The 24,601-nt window shown below is 36.0% G+C and overlaps 1 protein-coding gene across 1 annotated transcript in view; it reads left to right on the top strand.

The window, feature by feature from the left end:
* The window catches only part of LOC149303057 (versican core protein-like), a 53,861-nt gene that overhangs the window by 1,946 nt on the left and 27,314 nt on the right, over nt 1-24,601 (top strand). The window contains 5 exon segments of the mRNA XM_089481816.1: nt 7,966-8,343; nt 9,399-9,573; nt 9,907-10,034; nt 14,226-14,519; nt 19,899-22,421. Of these exon segments, the coding sequence (XP_089337942.1) occupies nt 7,966-8,343; nt 9,399-9,573; nt 9,907-10,034; nt 14,226-14,519; nt 19,899-22,421 (3,498 nt within the window).

The following is a 24,601-nucleotide window of genomic DNA, read 5'->3' as shown; positions in this document are numbered from 1 at the left end:
AATTTAGTCTGCCCAGTTTCCTGATGTAAAGACTCAGACCTTAATCGGTTCCTGATCATATCTTAGATTCAAAATGCCTGTTCCATGTATATTTAAATTAGCATCTACCACCTCTGCTGGGACATTGTCCCATCCATCTACCAGTCTTTTAGTTGTAGTTCCGTACACAGCCACCAGGGTTGTGTGTTAAATCTATGTAAATGAGTTACATCCGTAAACATGTTTTAACTTGCACTTATAGGCAGCCATATATGGCCATATGTATCCTTGTAATAAGCACTCCAGAAGCAACATGTCTATTGTATGTAATCATTAGGTAACAACAGGAAAGACAAGATAAGATACAACAGGGGAAATGTACAAAGAATGGTGTTTGTTATTTGTAACACAATAAAGATAAGACCAGGTGGCAGAGACTTGTCATGCAAGAATGGGATACTAAAACATTATGATTTTCAAATATATACAGTCTGTCTGAAGGCAATCATAATATATATATATAATGTATAAGCTGTACTCCTTTCAGGAATCTCCCTCATGTTGACAAGAGAAAAAAAGGATGGCCAACTCAGTAAACCAATGTTTATTTTAACACATCTATAACAAGCTTTCTTAAGCCACCAGTTGGTGTGTGGCCAAGCATGTCTGACTATACATCGCAGTAAGGGAAACAGCTCATATATTGGACAACTAACCTACCTCAATTACATACTTAACTACTAATAATAAGTTCTGATAATTCATGGTCATGATACTTTTGTATAGTTTGGAATTCTTCAGCTTTCTGGAGCCCTTCTCTAGTGGTAGCCTACGGAATAGTGAAAGCAGAAGTCATATACGGTTTATTGTTTTCATAATACAGAATCTTTGACTTAATGAGGCATAGCCTGAAAAATAGATGAAGCCATGTAGGCCATGTAGAAGCAATACAACACCAAATGGCACAACATGCAACAATCTAACACTTAATGCGCACAACCTCACTTAAGAAATGTCTAATGTCCTTCAAAAACATAGGCGAGAATTGGTCACTATGTGAGACCTGCTTGGCACTACTGTTTGGTGGCAGGGGTAGACACCAACTTCGCTCATGGTGGACATTTACTGGGGTTTGTGTTGGACAATTTAATGATGTTCAATGGGCATTCACGAACCTTGCGTGGACATTGCTGTTCTTGTTTGGACACTTTTCCTATCCTTCCTTGGTGGTAACCGTATCTTTCATCTGGGACATTAATGTCTACAATCAGGTCTGTCAACGAGGTTGTCATAGTCAGCCATTCATGGATTTATATAATTTTTTTTAAAAACACTTCTGGTGCTTAACTATTTCATTCCTTCCCAGCTTTAGCTACCTTATTAGTGCATCCCTCTTTGCTATTCCTCTAAGAAGTTATATCTAGGATAGCTAATTAAAGAAGATTGTAGTCTCTCAAGTAAAGTGATGTTAATGAGTGACGAGGACCATCCTTTTCAGTAGTCCCATTGTGTTTGCTCAGCTCTGTCTGGTCAACATCAGCAGTGACTTATCTCCCTTTTAACTCAGTTACTATCTTATATTTTTAAACAATGCTTTAACTATTTGGATTTCCTGGTTCATTTAATTTGTGGCAGGTGTCATCAGCTTTATGACTGATTTAAATTGAAAACTTGTAAACCCTCTAAACCTTGTCTCCTGGATTATCCATTGCATATGCTCCAACACACGTGTAATAATTTCACATTACTTTACATTAACATATATGCCATAACACAGTTAATAATTTAGTCATAGGTAAATATTTATACCTAAATTTGATTTTGTACTTAAAATATCTATATTTTTATCAAGGGTTTCCTTATATTTTTGTGCCCTGTGCATACATTTAAATTATAAGTGGAATACTTAAAATATTTAAGCATGTATTTAAGCATTAATTATTGGCTATAGGACACATGGATTATTATTTCCATCATTCAGAAATAATAATAATGCAAAGTATTGGGGGATGATGAGAGTTGTAGTCGACATGACCACTGCAGGACCTCTTCCTGGCCAACACTTAGTTGTTCAGCAGGTATCCTTCTAGGAATAACTATTGGCTCTAAAGTTGAGATGAAGTGTTCAGATGGAATTTCAATTAGCTGAATTTCCAATGATTTACAGAGTCTACATCAAGTAATTGATCCCTCAGCACCTAATGCCTGCTTAGCATCCTTCTTTTCACCGTAGAGTAAGCCTCACCACAATCCATCTGGTAAATACACAGCGGCTTTTGTTCGAACACAATTTATTACTCCAAAAGCCAAACCTCAGCTATGTTCTTGTTGGATGTCCTCTCGCACTCACAAACTGCACATGACAATTTATTAAATACTGAAGTGTGAAAATTCAAACTCCAATTATTTTAAAATAGTAAGCTGTTGTATGTTTTGGCGAGGGTCCGAACATATTACAGGAGTCACTTCTGTTTTTAACTAAGCTGTAAATATATGGGGGAAATATACTATTTCATTTTTATTTTATTTAGCTTGTGAACGAACACTAATACAGTTACCTAGGAAGATAATTAGGAGCCATTGCTGTATTATTGTTATTTCCGCAATATTACTTGCTGTGAAATGCTTAATGGAAAATAATAGTTATTTGATTAACTATTTCTTACCTATAGCACTGAGGAGGTTTATCCAAAATGCTGAACCCGGTGAAGGAACAGGGTTTCCTAAATACCAAAAGTCACTTAAAGGCTAAAAATGATATATTGTATTATATTCTATTGTATCTTTTAAATGGATGAAAACTACATCCCAATGTAACTCAATGACATTTATTTATAGAGCCCTAGTGGGCTCATAGCGTTATTACAACAGGAGGACAAGAATCATTTCTAGAATTACATTATTTGTGAATAATACTTCACACCTTCATTTAGGTGGCAATTTCCATTTAAAACCAAAATAAAAAAATATAATATGGAATGGAATAGCCCGGTGTAAATGTGGAGACACAGACATAGACCTGCTATACCACACACACGCTCAGAGACCAGCAGGTGGAATAACATAGTCTGTCTACTAAAAGGCATGTTTGTGTTAGACTTTTACTGAACTTTGTTACTTAAAATAAATTAGTGACTAGGCTTAAAATACCTATTCATTCACAGGGGACACCTGTGAGACCAAAGCCTCCTTGTCTACATACCCCGTAATAGCTATGCTATCTCAACGGTCCAAGGTTTCTGGAGAAGCTGTGTGACACAACGGAGTGACAATTTCTAAAATTTGGACTGTGGTGGGCTAGATGCACTGGGTTAGAATATACCATGTATATCTATTTTAATCTACCTATGCATGTCTTTTTTTACAGTAGTGATCATTGCTCTTCATCTTTCATGGCCTTGGAAGGAATCACAATTGGAATCACAATTTTACGTTAGATTACAACCTTTTTTACTTATTCGCTAGGGGTCAGGTTGTGGGTTCTATTAATGACCAATAATTTTATGAATCATTTTTGATAGTGTCACAATTGTCACAATCAGGGATAAATATGTGGCTTTTATTAACCTACTCCATTAATCATTTAATCATTCTTCCCAATGACATCATGCCGTATATGTTACTTTCTATGGAATGCTATTCATACAGTCCATACCAACATGTGTTTGCTGTCTCTTGGGAAATCCTATTAAGGCATCTACAGTATTTTACCAGCAAGTTCTTCTGATGCCTGGGAATTTCTAGCAGTCTCTGGATCAGACAACTGTGACTATAAACTGATTTACAAGCTGGTTTTGCTGCAAAAAACGCAAACCCCTCATTTAAAAAGAATTTTGTATTTCATCAGCTTTATCTAACAATAGCAGACTTTTGTTGCCAGATACTTTTAAAATATTTAAAAAGAGATTTAAACGCATTTTGCTGTGCGACGCTTGTTTCATTTTGTTACAAAAACTGTGTAGATGGTTAAATTACAGGGGTTTGCTTTGGAGATCAACCTAATGATAATAACAGTTTAAAACAAATTCCTTTTTTGTGGTTTCTCTACTGTACTGAAAATTCTTTTAAAAGGGGGCTTATTTCATTTCTTGGTTTGGTTACAAAGAATGCAATAATAATACAACAAAAATTACAAGTAATATACTGTAAGCCCCCCCAGCTTAAAAGGTTACCTAAGGGCACTAGACAATCCACAAGTGATATTGTCTAAGTGTCATTTTGACAGACTCTGTTATCATTGATTGTTTGCAGCTCATCATCAATCTCATTCTTAATGAGTGATTTGATTGATAGACTGGAAATGGCTATTGAATGATCTTAGAATTAATCTGTAGATCATTGAAGGGGCAAGCCTTCAGACTTTATTAAAGGGATGGTGTGCATCATAGTCCAGAAGCTGAAGGGGGGTTGAAGTATGCCCCACCCGTGCTCTGAATAGCAGACCTTATAAGGAAATATTCTATGAATTTTAATTTTTTTTAAATATTCTACTGTTCGACTTTTTTTAGAATTCAAGTTTTGGATTTTGAAAAGATAAAGCCACACCAGTTACCAATGAAATATCAAGTTTTAGTTTAGTTTGAGAAAGAGGATACATACTATACCTATTATATTCTCTAGCAAGGTAATATATTTGGAAAGCAAAACAAAAAATGAGTAGCCCCTTAAGTATAAGGAAGTCAACATAAAGGGACCTCCAACCAAACTGAACTCCAAGGTGACTTTAGATGGTTTTACAAAGGATGTGCCATGTTCTTCTGAGCTATGTTCCCATTAGATTGTCTCCTTAATTTAGAAGGGATTTTATATTTGGTCCAACTACATTTTTCTGTAGTCATTAGCTCGCCATGGGTTTATGAACAAGTCCAGCAATGTCTGAGCTAGTATAGTCTTCTGCTTCTGTAAACACCTTGAAAGGAACAGATTTTTTTTTTTGTATGATATGTGCGTTACCTATAATTAAGGGACAAAGAAGGAATCTCTGCAGATTCTTTCCCCCTTATTCATGCTGGTTCTAACAGATGGTCTAGTACACAAATCTGTGGCTATTGGGGCCAACTGTTCAGAAGGGACAATCTCACTTGGGGCTTACACCACATCACATAATGTATACTAACTTTAGGGGCCTATGGAATAATTACTAGGATAGCGATTTTCTTAGTACAAAGATCATTCAGTTACTTTGAACATAATAATAATTTGCAAATAACTCCTACCTATGTTGTGTGCAGTGCCTATGGATTGGAAAAAAGTTAGCAGTAAAAACTATTAAGATGACCTGTTGCTATGTTAACTACTGGAAAATAAACTGAGACATTACATATATTATATTAAATATGTGGAATATTTGTTTTGGAAACAATTAGGTTTTTCTTCAGTTTCCCAGAACATTAATGAATGAGAATGTAATGTGAACATAAAATTGTGGGTTTTTCTTCTGATTCTATCTGATTTATCCTAACATTTTTTCTAAGATACTACATCATTAAGTATATTGCTGAATAAAAAACATATGTTCTACTCTGAATTATTTTTTTGCAGATTCACAGATGTGGCCATGGTCTATGCGTAAAACCCCTGCAATATTACATTCACATTGCTTGCTTGTGATGTAGATTTGTTTTATTCCAATAATGGTAGAGAGATACAATTTGTGTAAAATAATTGAATGGTGCTGAACACACAAATGATTTAATAATGGTTATTATGCTTCAAGTATCCGGCATATGGTATAGTCCAAGTCTAATGCTCTCCAAACCTGGACCAGCCTTGGACTTGGAGCTGTGCCTTTCTTTTAGAAGAAGGGGTGCTAACATGCCAATGCATGGATCAAATCCTAGGAGCTTATGAGCTCTTGCAAGCCAATTTATATGCAACATACACCAGATTGTAAAGCTGAAGCAGGAAACAAAAGGCAGAGTAGATGGGCCAAACTGTTCTTATCTGCCATCAAATTCTATGAATTTTCCACCAGGAGAATTAACTATTGGCAAAAAATGCCCTATTTTAATTGGTGCACTGGAAGGCAAAATTGGAAGGGCTTAACATTAACCCAGCACCATTTCTTTAGATGCTCTACTGATTTTGATCATGCGCTAGTCGGATTTCTCTCATGCGCTACACATTTCATATTTGTATTACGCTTACAAAGCCTTTTAAACTTTTTCTTTCAAATCCAAGAGCAAAAAAAACATGTCAATTCAGACCTGTATGTAAGATCTGAAGGACTTATATGCCAACTATTCTTTTAAGACTTGTTGGAGTATACTAAAGATCATAGGTGTTCTCTTAAAAAAATGGGTTTCAATTTAATAACCTTTTTAGGAGAAATTAGGAAATTTAAAAAAAAAGTTGTGATGAATGTAACATTCTTTTGTAAGTTACATTACTTTTCAGGTATGCAGGCTTTGGTCACTATTCATAAGTGAGTAGGCTTAGGTCATACATGTTTTAAAGTGGTTAAAGTTGTGATTCAGTAAGAGAAGATCACCGTGGAGCTAATATTACACTTCAAGCGAAATGCATGGGGAAAAGTGTATGAATCATGTATACAGTGTGCCTGAGGATATAGAAATTGTTTCCTACTGAATACTTGCAGCTGGATATGAGTGACGACCGATAAATGCCTTGTAATCACAAGTTTGAGCTGGAAGAGGATAACAAGTGTGCTTGAAGTATTTGTAAGGCCATTGTTCTGCTTCAGGACTACTTTAGGCCTCGAGGCAACAAAGGAAATCATTTTTTAGAAAGGCAACGGTAGACAACAATAAGGATTATTGTTTCATGCACAGCAGAGAGCAATTAAATCATTATCCAAATTACTTGGCAACCTTTTAAAACCTTTGCATTACTCTGGACATATTACAAACCACATGCCATTATAAAACGAATAGTATTAGGAAGGTAATTAGGCAATATAGGCCATATTTTTGAAGATTAAACGACAGCCAATCAGGGGGAAAAAATCATTAGATTTGTAGAAATCACTATGGAAACCAACACAATGTTTCCAGTGAATGCGCAAAATTTCACACTTGTAACCAGAATCACTTAGGTCGTGTCTTGATAAATCGAGCCCAGACTTGATAGAATACAATTCTGTTTCTGTGCTAAACAGTAGTGTACAATGTGGTGGGAAAATAAAATTATACGGATCTGCCTTTTGCCATTCGAATCAATATCAAATTAACTATATAAAGTAACTTGATATTAGGGAAAGGATAGAAAGCAAAACTGAACTTCTTAAAATATTAACAGTATTACTAATTACAACGTTTAGGCTCTCTAACACTTTTTAACTTTTATTGTAGCTCTAGCGTAATCATGTCTTTGGCCAGGTCGGAATCACACAGATGTTTGTGTGGAAATATTTACAGATGTTTCATGCTAAAATGAGCCTTTGTATCAAAAATAGAACAGATAAAATTATAACAGCTGCGTTGATTCATTTGCATAACTTTCCCCATGTGCTCTGGAGACAGAGACGTGTAAGTTGATGGAATGGTTTCCAGCTATTTTATTTTGCCATTACTTCAGTAGCAGTCCATCCATATATATCTGTATATATATATATATATATATATATATATATATATATATATATATATATATATATATATATTTATAGGTATATATATTGGTCGGGTGACATATTTTGGTTACATATCTTTTGAATTACAATTAATCATGGTACCAGCTGACATTGTAAAGATTTTTGTTGCACTCATCAAACCAAATGGAAAAAATATAAATTTTTAATCATACACGTTAAATGTCTGTAATTCTTTTATAACGTGAGGTTGAGATATTTTTTGACCATATCCATAAAAGATAAAAATAGTGGTTTCTAACTGTCACCTATACATTCTTGTAGGGAATTAGTGATTAAATGCAGTTGTAACATGGGGCGTGCGATATTATAATTTTGTTTGTGTATATTGTTAGAAATTGTTGCTTAAAAATGTACTTTTTTTTTTTCTTTTTCAGTTAAATTGGAAAAAAGTCCTCCAGTAAAAGGGTTATTATCTGGAAGAGTAACGCTGCCATGTTTTTTCTCAACAATACCTACATTGCCTCCAAGCTACAATATCACAAATGAATTTTTGAGAATAAAATGGACAAAAATTGAACAAAGTCGAGATGGAAAGGACCCAAAGGAAACAACTGTTTTAGTTGCCCAAAGTGGAGGAATCAAGATTGGCCAAAACTACAGAGGCAGAGTGTCCGTACCTAGCCATCCTGAAGATATCGGTGATGCCTCTTTAACCATGGTGAAGCTACGTGCCAGTGATGCAGGTGTCTACCGCTGTGAGGTCTTGTTTGGAATTGAAGACACTCAAGACACTGTTTCATTGGATGTATCTGGTAAGATGCATGGGATCTATTTCACATTCTTGTGCTGATAAGTAGAGTACAAAAGGGCTTTCTTAGCCCCAGATATTTTATCCATTGCTATGACACATTTGTTAGATCAGACCATAAAGTGAAAAGAATATGAGCTAAATATACTTTAACATAGAAATGCAGAATATGACAGCAGGTAAATACCATTTGAACCATCTAGTCTCCCCAAGCCTTAACCAGTCCTTGGTCTTGCCTTATGTTCAGGATACTCGTATGCTTATCCCATGAATGTTTTAATGCCCTTGCTGTATTAATCTCTACCAAGTTGCTGGCAGGCTGTTCCACTTACCTACTCATTAAAGTAAAATTCCTGCCCCCTCTTTTTTTTACTTTAGTTTTAGATATCTTAGAACCCTACTATATAAAAAATGCTACTACCCTGGGTATTAAAGCTGTTTTTATCCTCTGTGAGTGGAGACAGAATGATGCTTAATGAACAAATGTGAAACTTTTGATGTTCTGCCATATCGGGAAACAAAATGCGAAACAGAGACATTCACTAGTATACACTATTTTTAAACATACCTTTTGATCTAAGACTAAATTTATTTTTTTGCATTCCCAGACAGTGTCTGTAAGATGTATGTATTTTGACTCATTACTGATAAGATGCATTACGTTTTCTGTAAATGTTTAGACAGTTGTGTAAGATAGCTTGACCTCTGCCTGTTGATGCAAGTCACGATAAGCATAAAGTATGTAGTAATTAAAGTAATCTTACTCTAGATGGTCATAGCTTCCATGGGAAGGAAAAAGTGAGCCTTAATTACAGTGTAATTAAGTTATTAGTGTGCTTTAGTTTTTAACAAGTTTGATATGCAAATGTGTCCATTTGCTGGTCCATGAATTCACCAAGCCACATATGGGTGACAGATTTAAGTTCTCCTAGTCCCCAGACCATGTAAAGATTCTTGTAAAACTCCAAAGAGACTGTGTGGTTGAACTTTGATTTCACTCCCATTTCCAAAATATTGGCATCAAATTCCTCTTCTGATTGGCTCTTCTGATTTTTACAGGGGTTGTATTTCACTACCGTGCACCAACCAACAAGTACACTTTAGATTTTGAGGGTGCTCAGAAAGCCTGTTTGGACAATGGTGCCACAATTGCCACTCCTGGCCAGCTGAGAGCTGCTTATGAAGATGGATTTGAGCAGTGTGATGCTGGTTGGCTGGCAGATCAATCCGTTAGGTAAGCTCATGGAATTTGTGAAACCTGGATACGTTTACAAGAAACTTGATGTCTGGTGTACATGGAAACATGACGTGTATTCTTCATCCATCAACAGTTCCTTTTTCAATTCCACATCTAGTAGTGACTCACTCCAATGCTTAGTTTGAAGTTTAACTTCATCTCACTTTATGTGTCAATTTGACAATAAGCAATTAGTATTGTCCAGATCATTGAACTATTTGATTACAAAAAGCTAGGGACAATATTAAATATTGTGATGGAGATTCATTTGCAATGAGAATTTGCAATGTGTGTATTTTTACATAAATTAGAACTTTTTTGTTTTGTTAGATACCCAATTCGCAACCCAAGAGCAGGCTGCTTTGGAGATAAGATGGGTAAAGAAGGAATACGGACCTACGGACGGCGCCCTGCTGAAGAGAAATATGATGTCTATTGTTTTGTCGATGACCTAGATGGTGAGTTTCTAAAACTGGATGCCTAATTATCAAGACAATTGTGCTTTCCAGAGCACTACATCCATCTTATATGAAAACCAAACGCTGGCCCAACCCTATAGTTATGTGGTGAGTTAGGTCTCAATTAAAGCTGAATGTAGAGGCTATTCAGGTTTGGTACCTTATATAGCTTTAGAAGCTCACATGGATGAGATGTAGCTGACCCTTCCAGGAGGACACTAGGTTAATCTTAACCTTCAAGTGTGACATTAACACTTTATTAATCAGCGCTTGTAGTACACAAGGGAGTTTGGTACAATTAGAAACACTGGCAGTATACAGTGCCTAAAAATAGGTTCTAAAACAAAGCAGATGGGATGTTAAGTAAGGTTTTATTACTTAAGTTCAAATAAAACTCATAATGGCAATAACAAAAACTTTGAGAAAGTGGGGGGTTTGAGATGGAGTTTACTTTACATCTGACAGTTCACAAAAGAGCCTTATATCAGTTTGAACACCAAGCAGACAAGGATAGAATAGCTCACCGGGTTTAAAATAGAAAATTAAGATGATCAATGGAAGCGACAATGTCCTCATTAGTTTTATAATTAGACACTGGGTAAGATATAGGAGCAGAGTTGATATGGTGTGAACCCCTCCTCCACTTCTTATTAAAGGCAGCAAAATTGGTGTACTATACCACATTTAAGTCTTTGTTTTACTATGACTCCCATTACCTTCATCCAGAAAAACAAAGGCTTAAAAAAACAAAAAAAATACAATATTAACCCTTTCGGTAAATGCATGCATCTGGCACTCGGAGCCAGACTTGTGGTTTATAGTCTTTGTAAATAAATTTTGAAACAGAAATACAGAGAAAAGTTTATACTCCTGGGAGTTCAAATATTTGGAACACTTCCTTACAAAAACCTCATAACCATTTTCAGTTATGATTTGGAAGACAATGCCCTGTTAGATTTAGTTAGGTCTTTTATTTAAAGGTACATTATTCCCCCAAATACTGGCATTTTCCTTCTCCGTGCCTGCTTATATGAAAGCTGGCATTATATCTGCATGATTTACCGTAAAATGTATACAGTAATTTAGGTTAGAATTTCAAAATACTGCAGACTGGATGCTGCCATTATAGTCAGACATTTTTGGTTACCTTTCATGCGCAAACACCACACTGACTGGATGAGCCATTCTATTTTTACTGGTAGCCGTATGGCATGCAGTCGGATACTAGCAGTAAAAAGTAGTTGGAGTTCCCCTTTGAGTAATATGTTGCCTGCACATATGTTTCAGTGCATGTCTGCTCTCAAGTATCCAGGCAGATCTCCCATTGATTTATTTGGGAGCCCAACTTGCATATGGGCTGAGCAGTCATGCAATAGAATACCTGCACGTGCAGCATATATACTGCCTGCTTCAACAGTGCTTCTTGTGTCATTAGTAGAGCCCTGTTACATTTTAAAGACCATATATGAGATAGCATAAATCGAACTGCTGAGGTCATCAAGTTATTTATACGGCTTATCTTTTGCTGTAACACATTTTAATATATAATATATGAAAGGAATTCTTTGTCAACAATTTGAATGCAGGGAAGGTGAGCACAGAAGTGATTTTTTTTACTGTTGTCTGGAAAGAAATTTTACTTCTTTTTCTAAATCCTTCTTGAAAATATTTTTAATATACGAAAGAGACACATGCACTTTGATATATACAGAAAAGCAACCCAAAAAGCAGGAATTATATTAATTAAGTGAAACGCAGGTCCAAGATCTTACGGTTTCAGTAACTCACGAAGAACAAGACAGCGTCTAGAGCTTTGCAGAGAGATGATTTTGAATCAGCCTTTTGTCTGGAACCCAGCGCCGAGCTCATAAGTCTAGTCTGTGGTATTTAACGGCCATAAAAAAAAAAAAGAAACCTTAAATAGTCAGGTGTTTTTCTTTCTGTTCTAAAGTGCAAGCGCACAGTACAGGAAAATTGTAGCAATTCTTCAAGCACTGTTACTGCTGACTTCAACTGACTTTTTGGATGAAAACGCCTGCCAATGTTAACACACACTGCTTTATTGTCTGTAACATAAACACTGTCATGGTTTCCATTTTCAGATTCGCAATGACAGACTTATAACGTGAGGTTCCATTGCATGTGTGCTCCAGACTTTATTGTGCCTCGCTGATTTCGCTCGGTTACCTCTCGCTGCAGCTCCAGCTATGAAAACATTAGGATAAGCTTTTAGAACCCCCTCCTCTTCCCTCACTCCATAACCCTTTCATTCTTTCTATTAAAGTGATGCTCAGGAAATCATGACTTAGTAACTAGCGCATGGAACCCACTCCCATGGTTCTGATCAAACCATATGTTCGCTTATGCCTTTTTTCGTAATGCAGTCTGAAAAAAAGAACAGCTAAATGAAAAGAGGCCACCGCGATCGATGCCATCTATTTACGCCACTATCTGGTTATACTGTAAATGCATTCTTGTTATGTGTTTAAGAGGTTTACAAGTAATATCAGGAAATGACTTGAGGTAGCAGAGGTTAATAAAGTGAAGGAGTTTAAACAAGCTTAGGGCAGGGATGAGGCTGGGCTAGATATACGCTAAGGCCAGCGACTAAGAAAAGAATACAGAGATTGGGCAGACTGGATGGGCTGAATGGTTCTTATCTGCCATCTATGTTTCTAAGTTCCTGTTTACATCTAATGTGAACCGATGAAAGAAAAATAATGGCATATTAAGAACCCCTAATACACAGCAACTTTCACCTAACTTTATAATTGATTATATTTATTCTTACAACTTCTAGAGACTGCTTCATGAGGATTTTCATTATGAGAGGTGCCTTTTGATCCTTTTCTATTTACGCAAGCAATTGCATGCAGGAGGTGGCATCGAAGACGTAGACTATCTTGGGGACCTGAAGTGCCAGGTCCCACTCTACTATTATACAAACCGAATAGGACAAGGGATTTGTATTATAATACTCAACAATTTGTATATTACTAGAAAACACAACCGTGTTAAAATATTGTTAGTAATGCTATACCCTCTACCACCCTCTATGCAGCGTGTAGACATTAGGTTTTCTGTTATTGTAAGAGACTAAAACCAAATGGTATAACATCAATGTATTAAAATAAATTAAATTAAATCAACTGGGGTTATTCACTAAAGCAGGAGTTGCCAGGGGAGTTTGTAGGATTCAACTCCATGAATATAAAGGGCCAATTATTATTATTAAAACAGCATCAAAATCAATGGACACATTGTAAAGAAAACCCACTCTTTGATAATAGAGTAATGCTGCCTTTTCAATTTTAATATGGCAGATGGATTCCCTCTAACCCAATAGGCTGCAATGATAAATAAATATAATTTTATATTCATTACCTAGCTGATATATTTATTATTCTGATTACACATAATTAATTTCTACTACTTTTTACCCATGCAAATGCTTTTACTCGACCGGCATCATTTCCAGTATAGAAAGGGCAGTTTTCAGTTAAATCATTTGTTTTCCATGGTTCGGTGTCTTCACAAGCCCTTTGTCTGTTTTCCTGAGGCTGCCATGCATTGATGCTACTGATTTGAGTTAAACCATTAAAATCTGGACATAACTGAGGAAATCAGTTGTTTTATAATAAAAGTAGCACAAAACCATCTAAGCCATCTGATAATGTTAGAAGAGACATCATGGCCCCTTTTCTCCTCCTTTCTATTGTTAGCCCATTTATCTCATGAGATTAAGGTTCAACCTGGAATTTACACATGGGTGCACGGCTCATAACTACTAGCGGAAAGCTCTGAGAATTCTTCAGAGGGAAAACATCTCATTGTGGATTTTTGTGTTGCCCAAGCTGTGGTCTATTCAGAGATTGAGGCAGCAAAGAGAGAAAGAGAATAAAAAGGCTGGCTTCGATAGCTTGATTTGTTAAATGTAGAGTGAGATAACAAAGCATCTTTCCCATTGTTGTCATGTGTGTATTTCATATTGTCCCCAACTTACTAAATAAATTCAAACTTTAAGGGACTATAAACATAAGCAATTTATCCGTGCAAATGTATGTTTTTCTTTTCAACAGTGATTGTAATGTTATGATTAAGAATTTTTTTTTAGAACTGATGATGATGTGAAATTAAAATAAAAACTTTAAACTTCACATTCTGAATGCAATACGTACATTTTTTTTCCAGGTGACTTGTTTCATGCGCATGTTCCAAAAAAGCTAACATTTGAAGAAGCTAAAGCAGAATGTCAGAAGAGGAGTGCCGCTCTTGCCACAGTTGGTGACCTCTATGCAGCATGGAGAAGAGGATTTGACCAATGTGACTATGGTTGGCTTGCTGATGGTAGTGTCCGCTATCCAGTGTCTTTGGCTAGACCTCAGTGTGGAGGAGGATTGCTTGGGGTCAGGACTAAGTACCGCTTCAGTAACCAGACTTTCTTCCCTGAACCACACAACAAATTTGATGCGTACTGCATTCAAGGTACGTAAAACAATGGTTTATTACATTTTATTTATGGTATGCAACATAATGCACAAAATATTTGTGTTCCATATGTGCAGTTGGCATCCATATGGGTTCTATATAACCCTGACCTGGAAAAATTCATATTTATAGTATTTCATAACTATTGGTGTTTTGGGACCATGGGCCATGTGGTCATGGCAACCCATTTCACTGTTGAAAAGCAGAAGGTTGCTCAGTCATGTGACCTTATTTTACTGATATTTAGATTGCCAGTGTGATCTTCAAAAATATTCATCCCACTTTATTAAATAGCCGAACAACACCAACTGGAATAATGTATAATTGTATTAAAATGAAAATAATTCTTGATCAAGTCTCTGTACCTCTCAAGAGTTAACAAAATAGGTAAACTTAATAGGAAGTTGCTGCAGACTTGACAGTAGTGACTTCTTATGAACTTTAGTTGAAAATGCATCACGTTAATTGGCAATCACCTTCGTAAAACACGCTAGGTTCTTTTTGTGCAACTTTACGTATGCAAGATTTGTGGTTACTGAGTTGAACTGTGAATTCCTAAGGAAAAATAACCACGTTGGCTCAGTCTTGGCTGTCACTAAGTTTTATTTGGGTTTCTTTAATTCTGTTCCATGATAGTATATCTTTAAGATGTTCATGATGGTTCTGAAAGAAAGACAGTGATGTACTGTGTCTGTTGGTCTTCCATACCTGCCCCTGAAAGGGTTCTGGCCATTGAGGTAGAATGTCCCTTCTGAAAGTTCAGGAACAGCTTCCATGAGTTCTAACTGTGGCTACAACTAGATTCAGTTTCCAATGCTTTTATTAACAATTTAGTATGAGTACTAGAATTAGGAATTCACAGAAGGAATGTAAGTTCAGTACATGGAGTTAGTTATGCCAACTCTTTTATTCTAAAAATGCATGGTATAGTCAGTTGGTGTCAATACCTTTAATTGGAAAACAAAACCGTTAACATATAATGAACTATAGCAAAATGTGTAACATTCACCTTAGTTCAAAGTGATCAAATTTACTAATTTATTATGGACTCTATGCTGAAACTATTTCTAATAAACGTAATACAGAAAAAACACAACAATACTTTACCCTGTTGGAACACGGTGAACACATCTGAGCACATTATAAAATGCACTGAATATTATTCTGGCTGCAAAATGTATGTCAAAAAGATGTTGGATCAAAGATTGTAATCTCATATGGTCCCAATGTGAACCGTACTGTGAATTTTTATTGTCTTTGATCATCTCGTGTTCTTCGAACGTTTTGAATTATATTGAAACTAGTATCGAAATTATATCTCTGGCAAAATAATGGGCATAGTGTTAATCTTTGATTTCCATTATCTGAAATGGAATACAGTGTGTGCAGCAGTTCTAAATCAGCATTATCTACCCAAAATAAATTTCAGAAGAAATACTGCTCAACAGATGTTAGCTACATTAAAACATGCATCACGGTTAACATATCCTTAAGTCAAATATTGTATACAATTCTAACAAATTTCCAAGTACGCGGTTTCTAACATTAATTTAAAAAAAAACATTTTTTGTCTAGTATTGTCATTTGCAGTTTAAAAAAATAAACATGTTATGTAGATAACTGTGCAGTAGTGAAAGGAGACAAAAAGTATCCATGCTAGAGACAAATCTATCACAAGTAATTGAGCTTCAATATTTGGCAAGATTGATTAATAGATACATACGCTAAAATAGGATAAGATAAATATCTTGGTCCAGATTCAATAAAATACAAAATTGCACAAATCAGAAATACAACTTTTAGTGGCAGATAGGATTGGAAGAATTATGAACACTAGGGTCTAGCGCTAGTAAATGCTTCTGCTTTTCAGGGTACAATCCTCTGATTGAAGCCTTTATTTCCAGTTCCTGTATGTTCCCAATAATATCACCTAAAACCTTCTCAAGCCTCCAGGTAAAATGCACTTGATATTTAATACCACAAAAGTTTTTTTTAACACAATCATAAGAATTACAAACTGCTAGCGCCCAATCTATTTATTGAAAATAAAGCCCTTGGATAACATATCAGTCATAAATAATTTAAAAAGTAATGTATATAATCATAGTTTTCAGTGGTGTTCTTCATGCTTAATGCCAAAACTAGTGTTCAGCCAAAGGTTATGTCATTGCGCATCCATTTCAAAGTGGAGGAGAATGATGTACATAACTGGCTACTCTCTAGGTAGGCTTCCTGGAGCTCTACTTCTTTTGGTGAAAGGGCTTTCCATAGGAGAGGTGCTAGTCCCAGGCAAACTTTACTCGCAGGTAACTAGGTGGAAGTAGAAAGCATGTGTGGATTCGTTCTGGTCACACACAGCTCCCCTGTACAGAGAAAGAAGAGACTGACCTGGAGACCCGGGGAAGCAGGGCTGTACCCAGAGACTCCAGGTCTAACCCAGACAATTCCCAGGAGTGGTAATGTGACATCATAACTTCACCAACTAATTCATTAGAGATTTACATGAAAAAAACCAGAATAATATATATTTACACACACACACACATTATATATATATATATATATATATATATATATATATATATATATATATATATATATGGGATTTTATATAAAAATAGCTGGTACACTTATTTCACAATATATTGGAACATTACAGCCGATGTTATTTTTACATTTACATTTTGAATGCTACTTATTATTATTATTATTATTATTATCTAGCGTATGTATCTCGTTAATAAAAAAAAAAGGAATATTAACCCACTTGCCAGCTCAAAAGCATATTTTCAAGGTTAGTTACCAAAATCAATACAAGGAAAATATGGGTGTATGTGATTTCTGTTGCCTGGAAATACAACAGGATGATGAAATATACTAAAATCTCCAAGGCTTGAGAGTTTTGCTCTTTAACATCTTGGGATTCAATCACTTCCTGTCTGAGCTGCAGCTGTTAGTTCAGTCTGTGGGAAATGCTTGCAGGTAACACACGTACAGCACATAAGTCTGCTCAAAGAAAAATATATATTTATTTTATTTTGCTTCTATTGAAATTATTAGATTCTTATAATATTAGGTGAGATTGCATAGCATTCAACCTTTTATATGAAAAGCATATACAAATGCTATTGTTAAGCAAGCTGATACATTTGTTTTTACTTACTTTTAGAATAGTGAGAGCTTCTTGACCAGATCTGTAAGCGATAACATTTCAAGTGGGTTCCCGAGTTATCTCATACATGTGCGTGCGGCTCTATTGTGATCGATTGCCCTGGTGATGCAGCCACACCTATGAAACAACGTTCAATGTATTGTCATCGCTAGATGACTTCAACCACATCTGTTACATAGTTAAAAAGAAAAAAGACATAAGTCCATTGAGTTCAACCATTCAAAGATGTCCGGAATTACATGAATCCAGATGAAGGCAAAACAAAAAAAAAATCATGAACAATCAGCATAGCGAAAGGATGAACAACCTTGTAAAATTATTTTTAGTTGGGGATGTAAGGCTACAGAGGTCACCAAAATATATATTACATGTGGGTTTTATAAGTATTTTTTAGCTATTTGTCCAGTGTCAATACAGATAACTGAAAAAAAATCCCAAACTATACAATACTCTAATATATAAATATAAAACTATAGTATACAATAGTATGATCATGAAATAAAGAACGCTGTCATACAGTGTGTTCATTTATTACCTCCTGGAGGGCAGGGTGGCCAATGAGGGACTCCTGAGAGCGAGGCACAAGTCACATGACTTGCTTAGTTTATTGCTAAAACATGGGTGAGACACAAAAATATAAATTTGAATCCAGTTCTGTAAGCGTGATATGTAGATACATGACTTGATACAATGTCTTTATTTATTGTACTGCATACAGAGTAACCAACACATAAAGTCCAGCTTCAGTGAAACTATAAGTCCCATTATTCCCTGTCTGCTGTTTAGTTGTAGAACTACCTTTGTAGAACTTTTGGTTAGCCTTACTTTACTTTTGAGCCAAAAGCCCTCCTTGGACAATCCTTTAATGTATTAAAATCATTAAAGTAAACAACAAAACAAATAATATATACCCTAGTGACTTACATGCTGCTCCAAAAGTGTGAAAATGTGAAACCTTTTAGAACATTAAATATTTTCTAATAAGAACATTAACACAAACCATCTGTCAGCACCAGACATGTAAAGCCAGTAAAGTGGGATCATGAAATGTTGCCAACTTCTATATTAATAGTTCAGTTGTAAAATATATTTTTTTTCCAAGTGTTTTTTCTTGATTTTAAAATCTCTGTAAGATTTCTGACTGTGCAGACGGGGTTAACCAGAATAATTTTACACTAGATCATTATAATAAAAACAGGATGGGGGAAATTGGAAACAATAAATAAAAGGAAAAGATTGTCCTTTTTTCTCATTTGTGCCATGGCATATGTGAACAGTTACAATCGAGTACCGATTTTGAAAATCTTTTTTCTAAACATACCCCTAAAAGAATTGTTAGCACACGATACAGTTACAATTGCACAATGTATAAAGCATTTCCAAGCAAGAGCTGTCCAATTTATCTCGAGAGATGGCTTTCTGATGGAAACCTACAAATATTGTTGTATGGTTTTGAATGTTGCAAAGCTGGTACATTATTTGTTAGTCAAAGAAATGAAAGTTAATTCTGACAGGACTGTGAACCTCAAGGACTTAATGGGGTGACCCTGATGTGGATACCCCTCTGGTACTGTCATGTATTCTCACGTTTCCTAATAAACATTATATATATATACAATAAACATCTACCAATAGTTGTTTGCTTGCTCGTTTAAACTAGCTTTTTATGATGATACAGCAAAATCATATTAAAACTTAAGTTATGAATGTGTGTCAATGCCTTAATTTTTGTCTTACCAACAGTAAGCTATCATTGAGCAGGATTCTTAGTCTTTTTGGTGCCCCCACCAAGGGTCAAACACATTCTTAAGTCTTCCACAACAATCACATGTTCAATATATTTCATCCTGGTATTTCTCAGATGTAACTCTTTTGAGTTGCCTATAAGGAAACACTTGAGTTATGGTATGCCTTGTTTATATTATAAAGAAATGTAAGTAAAAAAAAAACCCCTTAATGTTCTTATCGACATATGTTCAGCACACTTTAAGAAATTAATTTCTTAGAAAAAGAGAAACACTGAAATTGCACTTTTTATAGTCATATTTGGACTACGCTTTGTCCAATCTATTGAAATAATGCAACTAATTCCAAGAGTGTTTCATTTTTCTTGCAACAAATCCCATGTTTTTTTTTAAATGCTTTACTGAAAAATTATACATTCATTATCTAGAATTATTGAATTGTGTGCTTTATTTTTATAGGTAAAAAGAATGTAACAGAGTCAGTGTCTGTAAGACTGATACTACCTACAGAAGCCATGACGGCAAGCCTCATCAAGAAATTGGAAAGCCTACCCTTGAAGGTTACAGCAAAGCCAGTTTTATCCACAACGCAACCAACTGAAAAAACAGAAGTTGTAGAAACAACAGCAGAACCTGCAACATATAAGCCGGCCCTGTTACTACAGCAAGAAACAACAATATCTGATGTAACAACCTTTTCAGATAAACATAGAACTGAGCAGCCAGAGGGAAGTACTCCATTACCAAAGACTATTACTGAAGCATCATCAGTTTCTTCATTCTCTGATGTTACTTCAGGTGTCAGTGGTGAACGTGAACCTTCACAAGCCCCCTCAACAAGTACATACGCCAAAGCTGAAGGCACACAATCCCCAGATATTGCTCAGGATAGTCAAACAACATCTGCGTATGGAAAAACAACATCTGCAGAAGACAAAATAAACGATGAAACATCTGACATCTTGACGGAACCTCCTGCACAAACACCAATATCAGAGCAAAAGTCATTGGAAACATATAGTTCAGTTACACTAACAAAAGAAGTGTTAGTGCTAAGTACTCAACCACCAAGAGAGTCAATGGAAGCGAAAAGTGAAGAGGTTATCCCAACAGTTTTAATTTCACAGGATATTACAAGTCCTAAAGATGTTATTAGTGAACCAGAAGTCCACACTCCGTCAGGTGAAATTCTCACAGAGATTAGAGGGACTGTAACAGAGTCACAGACAGAAAAAGAAACAAAGAGAGACCCAGAGTCTCCAAGTATACAGCCTGAGTTGGATGTTTTTACAGTGTTTAAACACCTCCAGGATACCAGCAGTCTGTCACAGGACAGGACATCAGTATATCCAACATCAAAGCTGTCCTTACATGAAAGCACAGATGTCAGTGAAGTAACTACAGAACGCATTTCCAGCCCAGTAGTGACTGACATATCAGCTGGCGTAGACAGTTCCACCACAGGTCAACAAGATGTACACACAAGCTTGCCACAAGAAGATGTCACACGTGTACTTGTTGAGTCTACAGCGGCAACCAAAACAACCACTTTTTCTGCATCAGAACCTGAAATATCAGGGGATGGTACTGATAAAATAGTAGCATCTTCTTCAGCTCCAATTTTAACTCAGCCATCAATAATTGAATCCTTGCACTCAACAGATGAAGCAGAGGGTTCTGGAATGCCCAAAGAAGACATACAAACTGAAGTAACTGACATAGAAAAAACTGAAGAACCCTTTACATTATCCCCCAAAGATCTTATTGCAGAAATAACAACTGAAACCACATATGAAGATGGGAAAGGAATTTCAGAGGGCACAGATTCAAAAAAGATTCCATTAAGTGTAGTACCAACTGATACAGCAAGTGTTGATATCACAACTGCCATCCCTGAACTATCATCAGCACAATCAGAAGTACATACAATTGCAAAATCCCCTGAAGAAAAAATCCAAATATCCGAAGACCCCAAACAAGACAAGTTTGTACCTGAGGGTACAGAAGCAAGTCATGTCTTACCTACAGAATACACTGAAGTAATTTCCAAAGTTGTCAGTGACACACAAGAAATATTGAGTACAATAGAGAGTTTCGTAGAAAGCACAGTAGCAAGTCAACAGGTAGATTTAGTTTCTGAAGGAAGTGGTTCAGACCTTATGCCAAGTACATTTGCTTTTCCAACACAACATGATGCATTAGATAGTATAGCAACATCAGAAAGCAAAACTTTTGAACAGACCAGCCTACCAGACTCCACAGGGACTGATAAACCAGAGGATAAAAGAATCACTCATTTAATTGAAAAGGATGTAACTAGTGCCCAACATCCAGTTTTGTTCACAGAAACAACTACGTCAGTTCCTGTAAGCAAGGGATCAACAGATTTTGAAAAGTACCCTAGTAAGGAAGAAGACGTTGTTTTAACAACAGAGACAATAGAAACTGGCACAATTGCTGCGGTATCAAGTCTGCCAAAAACTCTTGTAACAGATTCCGTACTACCATCTTCAACTGAAGGTGCTGAAACTGAGCCTGGCATTCCTGCATCTACCGAGACAGCGAAAACACTGCTATCCAGCCCCAGTGATGCAATAACTCCTCCAAAAGAAATAGTAGAAGGGCACACCACATTAATCCCCCCTCCAATCAGTACTCAAAAACCAGGCTTAATTGATTTGGAGACTGAAGAAGGAACCAGTCAAGGGACCATTGTAATTGGCGAATCTATTTCTCCTGTCAAAGCTACAACTGAATTTGGCACGACAGGTAAAACAGAAACAGAGATCGATTCAGAATATTTCACTAGTGGAACTTCCGCTGTAACACCAACACCGACATCCAGTTGTGAGGATACAAAGGATGGAACTGAATCAACGTCAGGATCTGCTGAAGCGAGTTCTGAAGAAAATGGTCTGCAGATACCTCCATCTCTTGACAAAATCAATGTAATCGTTGTTACATTGGATGGAAATTTAACAGGTACATTTTTATTATTTTCTCACTTCTGTTTGTTCAGCAACTCCCTCCTAAAAACCTTTTTTGCTGAATTCATAGTCATCTTAGTTGACCAAGTTCATGTTCTTTCTTTCTTATATATAGATTTTTCACTTCCACGTCATGATACCGACTGGTCATATATATATATATATAAGTCCAAAAATGTATATATATTTATTGCTGTTGCATATAAAGTACATCTTCTTTGATGTGTACATTTATAGCTTTGGGTATGACTATAACCCAGACAGTGTATGTGCAGGTGCTAATATTAATAAATCATATAAATGACCCAAATTTTCCAGTATGGAGGTTTAATGCAGGTGTAACAATAAAAATAGCCAAGTACGCAAAGTAAAACAAGGACCTATTTCACAAAATAAACTGTAAATGTAGTGCATTGTGTGGCGAGAAGGGCCATTTGCTGAATTCCTACAATGCTGTAAAGCACAGGTGGCAATATTAATAGTAAAATAAAAACTACAATCACGGCAACATATACATACAATGTGTTTTTTGTTAGCGTTTGACAGCGTAGAACCTGAATTGCACTTTATATTTAGACACTAAAAATAATACAACAGTGACTTATCTGCTCGTAAACTTTTTATAAGCTACAAATGTAGGGTTAAAATGGTTCCTGGGAATAGCCAAACTCTGCTGTCTAGCCAAGCAGCCATTTACACACCTGGCTTCGTGAAAAAAATTAAGGTGTTATTTTTAATAGGTAACATTAAAAATAAAAGTGAGAAAAAGCATTAAATAAAATACTTTGATTTAAAGTGGTGATATGCTTTATCTTATTAGAAGAAACATGAAGGCATGGTAGAATTAGGGGTTCTAGACTAAGGCAATGTCGGTTTCTTTGTTCAGACACATTTGTGTGATCTGATTGTGAACTGCTGTAGCTGAACATAAACAGATGTAACTCAATAGGTATATATGCTGCAAATTAAAATGTATACTGATTTATTGGCTAGGCATCGTGGCACGTTATGTATTATTTCTATATATTTAGATTTGTTTTGCAATCATTCGTGTGTCTATATAAAATCTTTTATATTGGTGTGTGAGAGTGTATTTGTGTGTGTGTATGTACATAAATGTGTGTATTCATCAAAGGAAGAATTTGCAGGTTGAACATTTTAGCTCCCTGATTTTCACAGGGTATCCCATATGTATCGTAAGGCCTTGTTAAGTGTAGCAATTAGCTGTGATCGCTTCTCCATAGGCTGCCCAGACCCTGGGATTTAGCTGTTTGTTCCAGGAAAACAATGATGATGAGTTGTGAACCTCTCCCAGTTTAGTAAATACACATGCTTAGCATATAAAGCGTTACTAAAGTGATGGTCCCTCTCCTCTCCAGGCTACATCTGTATGGGTACAACGCTGCCCTACGTACCACAACGTATCCCAACTCCCAGAATGTACTCACTCCACATAGTGACGATCTTCACTATGTTTTCTTCTATTACATCCATAAGAGGATCTATACAGACAGCAGGACAGGCTCCGCTCATTTAAATTGTTTCAGTTGTTGGCCTGAGAAGGGGTTAATATGAAGGTCCAATCATAGTCCAGCAACTGCACTATAATTTGACTTTTGCCTCGATTCCCACAGTGACATGCCTTTAATATGCATAGTGAGTGACAGGTTAGATCGATTAGACTATATTATATATTATCTATAAACTATAATATTTGAAATATACAGATTGCAAACCCGCAAAAATATAAAACCTGCAAATCAGGCAACCGTTTGAACCTTTTAACATGCCAGGGAAATGTACATAGCATACGGTTATTTTATTGGCATACTCTGAGTTGTCTTGGTGTCTAAGAAAGTAATGAAAACGTTGTCAGGGGCTCTCGAAAGATCAGGCATTCAGTGGGGTACTGTATAGGACTCTCTTTCCTATAATGGTTTGAATAGGCTAATTCCGTTCTCCTTGGTGTTGGAATGCTGAATAGATAACAAACTCTATCGCCTATCTGCGTTCACATAATTTAAGTGTCTAATTTAAAGCATCCCACTTTCTACCATTTTTTCTGCAGGCTTCATTAAATACAGCGATGTGATTCCATCATATTACATACAGCTCTTAGAAAGCATACAAATTCCTTTTGTTGCCTGCCTGTTGCCATGGCAACATGACAGCGTT

Source organism: Sceloporus occidentalis, unplaced genomic scaffold (genome assembly GCF_023333645.1).
Source record: "Sceloporus occidentalis isolate IW3139 unplaced genomic scaffold, rSceOcc1.0.p SCAF_16, whole genome shotgun sequence".
Lineage (NCBI taxonomy): Eukaryota > Metazoa > Chordata > Lepidosauria > Squamata > Phrynosomatidae > Sceloporus > Sceloporus occidentalis.
Note: the sequence above shows the minus strand (reverse complement) of the source record. Positions and strands in the feature narration are given on the sequence as shown.